This window comes from Anguilla anguilla, chromosome 19, assembly GCF_013347855.1.
Source record: "Anguilla anguilla isolate fAngAng1 chromosome 19, fAngAng1.pri, whole genome shotgun sequence".
Lineage (NCBI taxonomy): Eukaryota > Metazoa > Chordata > Actinopteri > Anguilliformes > Anguillidae > Anguilla > Anguilla anguilla.
The window spans coordinates 7,352,302-7,365,713 of NC_049219.1; the positions used below are offsets into that span (position 1 = coordinate 7,352,302).

Below are 13,412 nucleotides of genomic sequence, written 5' to 3' on the forward strand. Positions count from 1 at the left end.
AGCCGAGGGGGAAAGGGGAAAACTAGTCTCTTGCTTCTCCTGAGAGGATCGGTATCTCTCTCTCCGGTGCCTGTGCCGGTTTCACGGAGAGAGTTTTCTGGGTTGGGAAAATGCCGCGTCATTCTGTGCTGCTTACCGTCTCTTTCTGGGTCAAAACCACGTCTCTCAGTGGAACCTTGTTTTTGACTTTTTTTTACCAGACGTAGTCTACGCCTTATCGTTCTTTATTAGCGACTAGAGAGGCTGCCGTCTCCAAGTAATAAGATCGCGCTGAAATGGTGGTTTCTTTACGAAGAGCAACGCAGCCGTAAGTCTCAGGTGACGCACCGCCTTTAGTACCGTCGCGAAATGGACTGGCTGTAAATTCGAGGCGTTGGCGGCCATTTTGTGTGTTCGTTCCTCTTCGCCCTGTTCTTTACGGTTCGGTTATCGCTGGAGTTGAGTCGGCCCCTGACAGAACTACGGCGAGGGAACGGTAAAACGGAAGCGCCTGAGCACTTTGTTGGGGAAGGTCGCTTAACGCGGTGTTGGGCCGCTACGTGTGGCCAGTACTGCTTTTATGACTCTATCAGCGTGTGGGATTCTGCGTTAGGAATATCAGACTGCTCTTGACCACATGAAAAAATGCAGTTGGCTCCCGCTTAGCCAACAGAAGTGTAAAATGCCAGGCCAGGCATCCTTCTACAGCAGGGCTGCCCAACCCTGTTCTACCGTCCTGCAGGCTTTCATTTCAACCCTAATTTTGGCACACCTGATTCTGCTAATTAGCAGCTCGGTGGGATCTCCTGCTGCTGAATGAGGTGTGGCTTCGTTAGGGGTCGGGGTGAAAACCTACAGGACGGCAGATCTCCAGGAGCAAAGTTGAGGTCGTCCTGTTCTGCGGTTTCCCCCCAAATGCTCGGACGGGGTTCGGACACGGTCGCAGAGCGGACCGTGACCGTACGGAGAACCGCGAAGCCTGACCTCGTTCTGAGAGCTCTGACGCACGTCGCCGGTTTTCCAGGGCGCGCGGGCCGGCCCGGTCGAGCGGCAGCGCGGCGTGTGTGCGTGTTTTTCGGGGCGGCTCGTACCCCAGCTGCCTCTGGGCTTTTTTTTTGTTTTTTTTTTTTGCACGGCACTAGGGAATCCCCCCCTGTCGCCCGCGTTACCGTGGAGACCAGCGGCAGCCAGCTGCGGCGGACGGTAATAGCTCTCTCTCCTTATTGGCCCACCCCCGGGAAGAACACAGACCGCCACCGCGCTCCTCTCTCCGGTACAAAGGGAGAAAATATCAGCGCGTTTTGTGCCATTGCTTACTGTGTGAATACAGGGTGAATTAAATAATAACCCTATCCCCTCCCATCACCTCCATGCCTTTGGAACCGAATAGAATATTTTAATTGTGTTACATTTATGAAATATTGTCCTTTTAACCCTTTAAGGTGTGATATCGCAAATATGTGATTAGAATGTTCTTGCTGTAGCTGAACATTCTAATGCTGATGTCACAATCACTGCTGGTAATTGAAAGCAATGGAGTTCTAGAACACTGACTTCGAATTTTGAAAAAAAGCATTCCAAAAACCTACCGTTCACAGGGTTAAGGGTTGTTGTAAGTGTGTGTGAGTCAGAGTCCCTGTGGCCTGTGTCCTGTCGCCGGGTCGGCTAACGCTCTGGTCTCTGGTTGGTCTGTTTCGCAGGAGGCCCGGTGATCTGGCGCATGCTGTCCTATCCCCCCACGCGCCGGGCGCTCATCGTCGGTTGCGGACTGCAGATGTTCCAGCAGCTGTCCGGGATCAACACGGTCATGTAGGTCCCCGCCTCCCTGCCCCCGGGGCTGCCCTCGCCTGTGCCTGACAAGATCTGCAGAAGGGGTCCAATGCACTGTCCAATATGACCTCCTGCAACCTAGAGCCAGGCTGTACAGCACACTGCCCATTAGGACCTCCTGTAATCAAGAGCTTGGCTGTCCATCACACTGCCCGATATGACCTCCTGTACGTAGAGCCGAGGTGTCCATCACACTGCCCGATATGACCTCCTGTAACCTGGAGCCAGGCTGTACAGCACACTGCCCATTAGGACTTCCTGTAATCAAGAGCTTGGCTGTCCATCACACTGCCCGATATGACCTCCTGTACTATAGACCTGAGCTGTCCAGCACACCGCCCGATATGACCTCCTGAACTGTAGAGAATGACGTCCAGCACACTGCCCGATATGACCTCCTGAACTGTAGAGCAGAGCCATCCTTCACACTGTGTGCGTGCGTGTGTGTGTGTGTGTGTGTGTGTGTGTGTGTGGAGCAGCACAGATCAGCAGTCGGATTCACGAGCACAGCCTTTCAGGTTCACACAGACCCCGCCCTCCCCTTCACACGAGCAACCAGTCAGGGGCCCGCTGGGCGGGGCATTCGGTGACATCAGAGGTCACGGCAGGGTCACGAGAGTAAAAATTGGGCCGCTCCCCGGCAGAGTTTAAGCGTCATACCAGACGAGCCCCTGGCCTGAAGCATCATGGGTAATCCGGATGAGGGTCTGCCGGTGACTCATCCTAGCAGACGTCAATGGGAAAGCTCAGCTTTAAACAGAGCAGAGACGTATGCTTTAATATAACAGAGGAGTCTCCCAGCAGAACGCTACAGATTATAATCATCTGTGAGCACAAGTATATTTCTCTCTCCTGTTCTTCAAGCCTCGGAGGCTTAGGCTTCTCGAAATTCTAAGTCAGAGTTCTAGAACTCCGTTATTTTCAGCTGCAAGCAGTGATTGCGACACCAGCGTTAGAATGTTTCAGTGAAGAACATTCTAATCACGCATTCATTACCGTACAGGGTTAAAGACATTCTTCTTTTTTTTGAAACTCACCCCACCCCTGGTGGAACAACGTCAATGCCATCCCCTCCCTGGGTAATCAAGTTGTGGCTAACGATGTAGCATGGGCTCAAACCCATTGCCACGGTGTATTTAATGTGAAACATACACAGTGCTTCCGTTTATTTAACGCCAGCGTAACAGAAGGGTAGATGGGGCCGAACGTATTGTCTTCGCAATAGGCGCTCTGTCTTGACGTTACGTGTTCCTTGAGTCGTTTGTGTTCCCTATTATGTAAGAGCTTGAAACGCAGCAGGGGGCGGGTGTAACGCCACACGCAGCTCTCGCGGAAGATGAGCGCGCGGTCGGGCGCTCGGGAGCGAAGCGGAATCGACCGCAACCGCTCGCCGGCACCGAACCGCTCGCGCGCCGCGGAGGAGAACGCCCCGCCCGGGTCTCAAACGGCTCCGCGGGAAACAGCTCGGTCACGGTCGACCGTTCGCCGCCGTCGCCGTCCGTTTGTCTCTCCGGCACGCGGAAGTCGAAATGACTTGTTTTACAGCGCCGCGAACCGTTTTCCGTCGAGATGCGGCGTTGCTAGGCAACCACTCCAGACGGAGGAAAAAGTGTTTTTTTTTGTTTTTTTTTTAGGGCAGCGAATGTCAGATGATGATCGTGTGTGTGCGTGTGTATATCCGTTTACGTGTCTATGTGTTTGTGTGTGTGTGTGTGTGTTTGAGAGTGTGTGATGAGTGTGTTACATGCTACACGCGTCTGTGTCCTCACGTGCATAGGAGTGTGCTTGCGCACAAGTGAGCACAGGGGAGGTCTGCCCTCATGAGAGACTCGCGGGAATACTGGTCACCCCCGGACGCGTTTCCCGCCACCAGAGATCGACCCTGAGTGACAGCTCTGCCAGTCGCAGCTGTCGGGGACGGCACGGCGGTCTCCCGCGTTTCCAGGGAAACGGGGATTCGGAGCAGGGCCCCGACAGCTCGGAGGGGACGGTGTCGCTCTCGGCGGGAGTCGCCGCGGGAACCCCAGGGGCAGAGCGTCGGGCGCTGCCTAGCAACCCATGCCCGCCGGGAGGGAGTGGTCTCCTGGGGGTGGGGGGAAGGACAGAGCATGTCTCCTTGTCCTGCTGGTCTGGTGCGAGGAAATTGATGGCCCGCTCGCCCAGAATGCATTGCGCCAAATTGGAGATTGTGACCGGGTCGTGCCCCCTCATGTCAGAAGCTGCAGTGGAATGTATTTGCGGGCGTAGAGGACAGATCTCCTTCCAAGTGCACTCTGGGACATGTACACTGAATCTCATCGCTGATTGGCTGTGCTAGCTGCACTTTTTTTTAAATGTACAAACAAGTTGTCACACAGCACGAGATTTTCCACGGGTAATCAATCAGATTTAAAAACCCTGACCCTTTCAGTGGCGACCAAACTGAACAGAGTGGGTCATAGATCCCGGAGTTGCATAAAGACGCTTTCGTTGTGTGAAATTTGGAACTGGAGCAGGCTGTATACCGCAGTTGGCTCTTTCAAGGCTGAGCGTGGTCACTTCAGTCCCAGCAGAGCGGAAGGGTGGACACAAATGTGTTTTGGATGCGCGGTTTTGTGTGAATCTTAATGAGTGATTTCATTGTCAGGTTTATTGCGAGAGAGTGCTTTTTCAAAGTGTTCCTCTCTGCCTGTCCCTGGCTGCCCCCTTCTCTCGTTCTTCCTTACTGTCTCTCTTCCTCCCTCTCCCTCTCTCCCTCCCTCATTGTTCCTCCCTATCTCTCTCTCTCTATCCCTCCATCTCTCTCTGTTCCTCCCTTTATCACTCTCTCTCTCCCTCTCTCCCATTGTTCCTCCCTTTCTCACTCTCTCCCTCCCTCTCTCCCATTGTTCCTCCCTTTCTCACTCTCTCCATCCCTCTCTCTCTCTCTGTTCATCCCTTTCTCTCTCTCTCTGCCTCCCTCTCTCTCTGTCTCTCCCTTTCTCACTCTCTCCATCCCTCTCTCTTTCTGTCCCTCCCTTTCTCACTCTCTCCTTCCCTCTCTACCTCTCTCTCTCTCTCTCCCTCCCTCCCTCCATTTGTCCCTTCCCCTGTCTCTCCCTCCGTCCCTCCCTCCTTCTCTCTCTCTCTGTGATGTGAGATCATTGATGTGGAGAGAGGGCTTTGATCAGATGCTGTGTCTCCATTGTCTGATGGGATTGATTTGCTGTCTGATCTGTATGATAAGGAGACAGAAATCATTAATAAAGCCAGGGAGAATTCAGCTGAGCCTGTGTGTGTGTGTGTGTGTGTGTGTGTGTGTGTGTGTGTGTGTGTATGTTTGTGTGGTCTGCGTGTTAGTGTGTATGAACAGTAGCGCTGTATGGGGAATACAGTGTGGAGTGAGTAGTCTCTAGCAGTAGCCGCTGTTCTCTCAGTAACGGAAGGCGTATGCTGGCTAACGTTAGCGGTGTTCAAAGCAGGATCGTAGCATACTGTGCCCAGCAATCATGTGTTTTTTTGCATTTCATAAAGGTTACCATAAAACAATATATTGATTCAAACTGACCCACAACATCATCTTTGTATACATTACATTACATTACAGGCATTTAGCAGACCCTCTTATCCAGAGCGACTTACGTAGTAAGTATATCGCATCCATTTAGACAGCTGGATACATACTGAAGCCAGTACTTTGCTCAAGGGTACAACGGCAGCGTCCAACCTGGGAATTGAAAGTGTGACCTTTCAGGTTACAAGACCAGCTCCTCACCCGTTAGACTGCACTGCCGCCTGTATGCACGACGTTATCTTTGTATTCGAAGTGCGCAGACGTTCTGCAACGCAGCTGTGGCTGAAAAACACTCTGCGGAAGGAGTAAAGGTCATAAAATTTCACTTTGGAAAAAGAGAAGTGGTCCCGGTGTTTCATGTAAATGAAAAAAACCCAAAAACGGGTCAGATTGACCCGTGGTATAATAGGGGTGTTAACAGCGCCCCTGGAAACCAGCATAACGGACAATCGCGCGGCGGGGAACGACTCTTAAGCCCAGCCCACGAGGCCGCGGCGGCCAATCAGGGGGCGCGAGAAACCCCGCTGCGTTTAATGGAACGCGTTCCCGCTCGGCTCTCGTCGAAAGCCGTTGCCATGGCGAAGAGGCGACCGGCGAGGACCCCGCTCCCCACGGGGTGGGCCGCCTCCCGCCGTCCAGCCCTCGGTTAAAGAGTCCCGCACACACCCCCCCCACCCCACCCTACCCATTACCGCACAGAGCGGAGCCTCTCACATAATGCTCTTTCACAGGGACCGGGGGTAGGGGGCGCTATTTAGGCTGATCCACCGGTGGTGGCAGCGTCGAGGCGGCAGGTGGTTTCAGCCCTCGTTTTCCCCGCAGCTGGTTTTAGACCCCGCCCACTGCGTCGCCGATTGGCCCTGGCGGTTTTTTTATTCCACGCGCGTTCCCGTTGTTCTGTGAGCGACGCAGCCGGGCTCTTCCTTAGTAACCCTGAACCGAAGTGAACAAGAGCGGATAGGCTGCGTTTAGCCTTCTCCAAAACGCACGGAAGCGCGTGTGTGTCCCCCAAACTCCAGTGCAGCCTGTCAAGCAAGTGGTGTTATTATTGAAAAGCACAAACAAGCACACACACACACACACACACACGTGCACATTCACACACATGCACATATGCACACATGCACGCACACGCATGCACATGCACACATCCACACGTGCACACACGTACATTCACACACACACACACACACACACACACACACACAGTTTGTTATGCAGAGCTCTGTGTGTGTGACCCCCAGCTGTACTCCTGCATTATTGAAAGCCTTTTGTTTTGGAGAGCGCGCGGGTTTTTATTAAGCTAGCGCGCGCTGACACTCGGTGAGTGATGGCTGATGTATGAGTGACATTTCTGCGAAAGTCGCCGCCGTACCTCCTTCCCTTTGATCTATGTTCACGCCACAGCTGAACGCAGGCTCCACCCTCCCCTCTCCAGTTCACACTGATCACTGAGCTTACGCTTTGAGGAAAAAGCATCGCCTCGAGCCATTTCAGTAGGGCAGCTTCGTCTGTTTGAATGTTCATCATGATTTATTCCATTGTTTTAAGCTGAGACTACTTCATTTAACCATTTGAAGAGTAGGTTTTTTGGAGTTCTGTGTCAGTATTATAGAACTGCAGTGCTTTCAGTCACCCGTAGTGATTGTGACATCAGCATTAGAATTCTTAATTAAGAACATTCTAATTACACATCTGTGATCTTTCACCTTAAAGGGTTAAGTACGATTGGCATTTGCATTGCATTTAGGTTTTACGGTGTAGCCAATACCGTTCAGCTAGAAGCAGGTTGCGAAAGCGGGTTCCCAACTCCGGTTAGCATGCAAATGAGCGTGAGCTCACGCCGTGTGAGCCGGCAGCAGCGGCCGCCGCTTCCTGAGAAGGCGAGCGAATGACGTGGCAGGACTCCCTCTTCAGACAGACGGTCGGCCAATCGGCAAGCGGTCGCCGGGTACGGTCGGTGATTGCAGTCGCCGGGCAGCGGGACGTGTGCGCGAGCGGAGCCTTTCGGAAGAGCACGCTCCGATTCGGAGCAGCTCACCTGAGGGAGGGAGAGAGAGAAGAGGGAGAGAGAGAGACGGGGGAGAGAGAGAGAGAGAGAGAGAGAGAAGGGGGTGGTAGAGACGAGACAAAGGGAGGAAGAGATCAGATGGAGAATGACAGGGAGGTAGAGAAGGGGGAGAGAAACAGGGAGGGAGAGAAAAGAGAGAGAGAGAGACTGACGGAGGAAAAGATAGAAGGGGGAGATAGACACTGGGAGGTAGAGAGATGAGGGGGAAAGATGGAGGGAGAGAGATAGAAGGGGGAGAGAGACAGGGAGGAGGAGAGAGACACTGGGAGGTAGAGAGTTAAGGGGGAAAGAGATGGGGGGAGAGAGAGGGAAAGAGATGGAGGGATGAGAAAGAGAGGGGGAGAGAGTGAGAGAAGGGGAGATAGATAGTGGTAGGGAGATGGGGAGCAGTTCTGATAGAGACTGTCCTTCGTTGTGTCAGTCTCGGTGTTATCGAGCGCCTGCCTCACAGCTAATCAGGCAGCTGATTGACTCTCAGCCCCCAGGCCCAGTGTCTCACATCAGGCTAACGGCATCCAATGATCTGCGAGCATGGCTCTGGGTGGGCGGGGCCCGTGGGGCGCATCTGGAAGATTCCGTCTGTTGCCCCTCATAAGGAGAGTGCCAGGCAAAGTCTCAGAAACCAGGCTGGGTGAGTGAATATGGGGAGGGACAGAGCTGTGCTGGAACAGAGAGGAGTCTGAATCCGATTGGCCAGGAGATTGTCAGCGTCTGATTGGCCGAGCTGAGCAAATATTATGTTAGAGCTGGGGTGTCTCTATCTGTGTTTGAACCGGTTAATGCTGATCCTTTGCACACTCAATAGACGCACACACTATAACTAACACGCACACACGCACACACTGGGTTTACTGTGTCTCTGCCCCCTGGGCTGCAGGTACTACAGCGCCACCATCCTGCAGATGTCGGGAGTGCGGGACGACAAGCAGGCCATCTGGCTGTCGGCGGTCACCGCCTTCACCAACTTCCTGTTCACCCTGCTGGGGGTGTGGCTGGTGGAGCGGACGGGCCGCCGGAGGCTGACGCTCGGCAGCATCATCGGTGAGGGGGGTGGGGGGCTGCGGGTTCTAATCCTGGATGGGGCACAGCCTTCGCACTCCTGCTTTAGAATGTGTTGCAGCCAGGAAGAACACTTACCGGGAGAAAACTGCAGTAGTAACAGGTGACAGCTGTGTGAATTGGATTGCGAATTCAGGGAGGAAGTGAGGAAAGTCGATGGAATGGCGGGTTCTTTGGTCTTTTCTTTCGCGTGTGGGAGCGCTGTGATGCAAGTTTAATTTACACGCAGCCTGTATTGAGCGTGCTTCTCTCTCTCTCTCTCCCTCTCTCTCTCTCTCACTCTCCCTCCCTCCCTCTCTCCCTCTCTTTCTCTCTCTGCCTTCCCCTCTCTCTCTCTCCCTCCCTCTTTCTCGCTCTCTCTCTCTCTCTCCCTCTCTCTCTCTCTCACTCTCCCTCCCTCCCTCTCCCTCTCTCTCTCTCTCTCTCTCTCTCCCTCCCTCTTTCTCGCTCTCTCTCTCTCCCTCTCTCTCTCTCTCTCACTCTCGCTCTGTCTCCCTCTCCCTCCCTCTCTCCCTCCCTTTCTCGCTCTCTCTCTCTCCCTCTCTCTCTCTCCCTCCCTCCCTCTCCCTCCCCCTCTCTCACTCTCTCAGGGACTGCTCTGAGCCTGTCGCTCCTGGCCGTCGGCTTCCTCCTCTCCGCCCAGCACACGCCCCCCGTCACCCTCCGCCCCGCCCCGCCCCCGGCCCCGCCCAACTCCACCTGCGCGCGATACGGGTGAGTAAAACGAGGGCGCGGCCGTCCCGCCCCCTCCCAGCTGAATCTCTCAGACCACCCACACCCCACCCCTCCTGCGAGCCGATTGGCTGAACGTCGCACTCTCCTGTTTCCTTCCGACGTCTCATTGGATGAGGGCAACGAGCCGGAACGATGCTGCCGCTCTCTCTCACACCCCGGCCCACCCGGTGTGGAGAATTTCTCACACGTTCGTTATTAACGCGCCATTCAGCCGGTCCCTGTGGGGTTCCGCTGCTTTCGTAGGGAGCCGGAGCCTTAAAGACGAATCAGTGATTTTATTGGCAATGTGAAAGCGTAAGTGATGGTTTTAATAATGGGCGCGCGCGGTTCAATTTGTCTGCAGTTAATGGCTGCTGCTCGCTTGCATTCGTCTCCGAACGTTCCGTTATTAACATGAGAAATGGCATCGGTCTTCATAACCCAGCCGTGAGCGCCACAAGCATTCAGTAATGAGCGCTGGTCTGAGTCACATCTCACACACACACACACACATGCACACACACAGACATACACACACACACACACACACACACATACACACAGACACACACACACACACACGCACGCACACACACACACACACACACACAGACATACACACACACACACACACACGCATGCACACACACACACACAGGCATACACACACACACACACACACGCACACGCACACACAGACATACACACACACACACACACACAGACATACACACACACACACACACACAGACATACACACACACATGCACACACACACACAGACATACACACACACACACACACACACACACACACACACAGACATACACACACACACAGACATACACACACACACAACACGAGCACACACGCACACAGAGACACACACACACACAGACATACACACACACACACAACACGAGCACACACGCACACAGAGACACACACACACACAGACATACACACACACAGAGACACACACACACACAGACATACACACACACACACAACACGAGCACACACGCACACAGAGACACACACACACAGACATACACACACACATGCACACACACACACAGGCGCACATGCACACACACTCTCTCACACACACACACACACACACACACACACACACACACATGCACACACACACACACACACACACAGACATACACACACACACACAGACATACACACACACATGCACACACACACACAGGCGCACATGCACACACACTCTCATACACACACACACACACACACACAGCAGCACTGCTGTCATTTCTAATGGCTTCCCTGTGAAAATAAAACCCAGGCAAAGTGCTCGATTGGACAGACTGCAGATTTCCATACCAGTCTGTACATGCCATTGGCTTAGTGTGTGCTGGCTACATGTAGTGTACTCACCTGTGACACACACAGGCATGCAGTGTCCGAGTGTACATGTGAATGTGTGTGTTAATATGTATTTGTGCATTTGAAAAGTTGGATCATTGGTTGAGGGCCTGAGCGTTTAGCTCTGGGAGGGCGTGTCTGATACGACTCCGCCTCCTTGCTTCCTGACCAACCCTCTGACTCCTCCCCCCTTCACCAGGTCCTGCGAGCCCTGCATGCTGGACCCCGCCTGCGGGTTCTGTTACCGTGAGAACGGCAGCTCTGTGTTCGACACTTCCTGCGTACCCGCCAATCAAGGCTTCACCGGGGAGGCAGCCTGGGGGAGGTGAGGGGGGTGGGGGTGGGGTGGGGGGGGGCTCCGCAGTCTGAAGTCAGTACAACACTGGGCTGTGTCCCAAGTGGGCCACTGGTTCCCATAGTGGACTAACTAGGGTGTCCAACCAAATGGCTGACACCCTACTTAGGCCACTATGTAGGGAACTAGTGGACACTAAATTTAACCCTTTAAAGTGTGAGTGTCGGGCAGGCCTGTTTTAGAGTGAAGGTGGTTGTTATATTTAAAATGTGTTCATACAACATTGTTCTCTTCCTTTTAAAATTATGATCTGCAAATTATTATGAGTTTGATGGTTGCCTTGGCAACGAGCAAATTAAGACGCTTTGTGATGTGAAGCTCTGATGCGTTTTGGATCCCGGCAGGTGCTCCAACAGCAGCCAGGCGGGAGACGGAACGTTCTGGGCCTACAACTACTGCCCCACCTCGTACTCCTGGGTCGTGCTCCTGGGCCTCATGCTCTACCTGGCCTTCTTCGCCCCGGGTAGGAACGCAGTGAGGTGTATGGTGAAGTGTTTGGTGAAATGTGCGGTATGCCGTACATAACTTTGATTCGATTTGATTTGATGCGACTTGACTTGATCTGAACCGGTCTGACTTGATTTGATGTTTTAAGAGCTGATTTTATTTAATCTGGTTTGATTCCAATGTGATTTGATGATGATTTGAATGAGGATTTGATCTATCTTGATTTACTCTGATCTGGTTTGCTTTGACCTGATGTGAATTGATTTAATTTGGATCTGATTTGGTTTGACCTGATCCGATTTGATTCGATATCAACTCATCTGATTTGATTTTGATCCGATCTGATCAAATTTTACTTGGTTCTGATCGGATATAATTTGATTTGATTCTGATGTGATCTGATTTGATTGTGATCTGGTTTGATTGTGATCAGATGTGATCGGATTTGATTGTGATCTGATTTAATTGTGATCTGATTTGATTTGATTCTGATGTGATCTGATGTGATGTGATTCTGATGAGATCTGGTTTGATTGTGATCGGATGTGATGGGACTCAGTCGGGTGCTTTTTGGGGCTCTCCCTCAGGAATGGGCCCCATGCCCTGGACGGTGAACTCTGAGATCTACCCGCTGTGGGCCCGGAGCACGGGGAACGCCTGCTCGGCCGGCGTCAACTGGACCTTCAACGTGCTGGTGTCCCTCACCTTCCTGCACGTAGCGCAGTTCCTCACCTACTACGGTACGGCAGCTGGGGCCTCCCACTCAGTCTCATTGGGTCTAACGCTACTTTTGGTGGGTGATGTTTCGTGAGGCCCAATCCCTGACATTCACCCCGCAGTTTCCCGCTCTTTCCCGCAGGGGCCTTCTTCCTGTACTCGGGCCTGGCCCTGCTGGGGTCCGCCTTCGTCTTCGGCTGCCTGCCCGAGACCAAGAGCCGGCGGCTGGAGGAGATGGAGGCCCTGTTCGAGGGCGGGCTGTGCACGTGCGGCGCCACCGACTCGGACGAGGGCCGGCAGATCGAGTACATCCGGGTCAAAGGGAGCAACTACCACCTGTCCGACAACGACGCCTCCGACGTGGAGTAGCTCCCCGTCCCCACCCCCTCCCACCCCACAGCCTCGCTCTCTCTTTCTCTCTCTCTCTCTCTCTCTCTGTCTCTCTCAGCCTCAACGCCTTCTGGGAAATGTAGTCACGTCACTTACATTGAGGGTTCCAGTAGGACGTTGGGGATTGGAGATTGGGGGGAGGTAAACGGCCATTGGAACACCCTTCTGAGGAAACTAACGATCTGACAGCATCTCTCAAACGCCGTAGCAATGCTTTGAGAGAGGCTCCTCCTCCGACCCTACCCTACTAACATCTCGCCGGGCGAAAGTGCCTGGTCGGTTGATTATCGCTCATTACGTTTCCATTGTGTACAGCTGGATATTTACCGCGGTTCGGGTTAAGTGCCGTGCTAGAGAGCCGAACGGCAGCGCCCCCGCCTGGTGGGAGGACCTGCCACCGTGCAGAATGTAGCGGTAATGTAGAGACTCACTGTACGTGACAGTGCCAGGATTTTATTTTTATTTTTTGCTTTTACGAGTCATGAACTCGAACAATCAAAAGATTACACGTTAATTAACGGCACATAAAAGTACTTTTGTGTTACCGTGTAACATGTCTGTGCTCTCGACATTACATCAGAACGGTTCCGGGTGTGACTCGTTGAAAAACGTCCGTACTCTGATCTCGGACCGATTGCGATGGGCAGGGCCGCACGACACTCGGCCTCGGCCTCGCCGGCTTGCCTTTTCCCCTCTGAATTTCACCCGGGCTCGACGCGTCGCCGAGAAAAACATAGCTAGAAAAAAAAAACGCCACGCGCTCGTTTTCGCGTAGCGGCGCTGAACCGGTCCGCTAAGTTCCCGCGAAAACGAGACGGGCCGTCGGGTCGAGGTTCCCCGAGCTGCCGGGTTTCCCGCTTCGCCCGGTCAGATCTCCTCCCCCACCCCCCCATGCCCCCCCCCCCCTCCCCCACCGCGCCGCG

The 13,412-nt window shown here is 53.5% G+C and overlaps 1 protein-coding gene across 2 annotated transcripts in view; it reads left to right on the top strand.

Annotated features, from left to right (window-relative positions):
• The window catches only part of LOC118219108 (proton myo-inositol cotransporter-like), a 40,534-nt gene extending 27,160 nt beyond the window's left edge, over positions 1–13,374 (top strand). For both annotated transcript variants that reach the window (XM_035402011.1, XM_035402010.1), the window contains 7 exons: positions 1,680–1,788; positions 8,290–8,453; positions 9,062–9,185; positions 10,780–10,905; positions 11,280–11,398; positions 11,970–12,122; positions 12,242–13,374. In XM_035402011.1, coding sequence (XP_035257902.1) covers positions 1,680–1,788; positions 8,290–8,453; positions 9,062–9,185; positions 10,780–10,905; positions 11,280–11,398; positions 11,970–12,122; positions 12,242–12,468 — 1,022 coding nt within the window. In that variant the 3' untranslated portion in view covers positions 12,469–13,374. The remainder of the gene's footprint in view (positions 1–1,679; positions 1,789–8,289; positions 8,454–9,061; positions 9,186–10,779; positions 10,906–11,279; positions 11,399–11,969; positions 12,123–12,241) is intronic.
• The last annotated feature ends 38 nt before the right edge of the window (positions 13,375–13,412 follow it).